The 930-nt window shown below is 40.0% G+C and overlaps 1 protein-coding gene across 1 annotated transcript; it reads left to right on the forward strand.

Moving 5' to 3' along the window:
* Positions 1-13: 13 nt before the first annotated feature.
* On the forward strand, positions 14-564 carry LOC105456655 (the record flags this gene model as incomplete). Its single annotated transcript, XM_011700856.1, has 1 exon — positions 14-564. A coding segment is annotated over one exon (551 nt), but the record flags the coding sequence as incomplete, so codon positions are not given.
* Between the last annotated feature and the right edge of the window lie 366 nt (positions 565-930).

The raw sequence follows: 930 nt of genomic DNA on the forward strand, positions 1-930 counted from the left end.
AACGGCACTGCAGAACGGGTTAATAGGTTTCTTAAATCTACTATCTCCAAATTGATTGAAAGTCCCGATCTATGGGCATTGAGTTTGCATAAAGCCCAATATGTTGTTAATAATACTGTGCACTCGTCGACAACATCAACACCTAGCAAATTAATGCTGGGCTATGATAAGCGAAATCACACGGATCATAAATTGAAAGACTTTTTAGATTCTTTGGCCGAAATCGATAACGACATAATTAATCAGCGGGAGAAGTGCCGAGATACGGCGGTAGAGGCGACTCATCGAATCCAGGCTTACAATAAATTGTACTACGATAAAAGACATCGAAAGCCTACGCAATACAAAGAAGGAGAATATGTGATGATTTGTGACACCCAAAATGTACCTGGCGCTAGTCGCAAATTTAAATCGAATTACAAAGGGCCTTACTTAATAAGCAAGACCCTGAATAATAATCGTTATGTCGTTACCGATATTCCAGGATTCAGCCTGTCCTCCCGAGCGTATAATACAATTCTTTCTCCAGATAGGCTGAAGCCCTGGATCAAACCTTCGAATTAACTGTGAATATCTATATTTAGACTTAAGTTGCCGCAATATTATACTTAGTATCTCCATTATGGAGCAGTTATTTTGTTTATTGTATTGTGAAAAAAAGAGAAACTCTATATTTTGTTGCAAATAGTATTAAGTGTATCATGTTAAAAATTGTTCACACAAGGTTTCCGAGGACGAAAAACCGATACAGGCTGGCCGAACTGTAAGCGATTAGCCAGTATTTAAGTATTTCAAAGTTGGCGCGCTTGATTTACCGATATCAGTGCGCCGGTTACAAGCGATCGATATGATCGATCGCTATCGATCATGATTATGCGGGCTGCGTTCAGCGGCGCCCCTGTCGCTAAGGGTGATTGCTCCATTTTGGAA

Source organism: Wasmannia auropunctata, unplaced genomic scaffold, assembly GCF_000956235.1.
Source record: "Wasmannia auropunctata unplaced genomic scaffold, wasmannia.A_1.0 LD335598.1, whole genome shotgun sequence".
NCBI classification, from domain to species: Eukaryota; Metazoa; Arthropoda; class Insecta; order Hymenoptera; family Formicidae; genus Wasmannia; species Wasmannia auropunctata.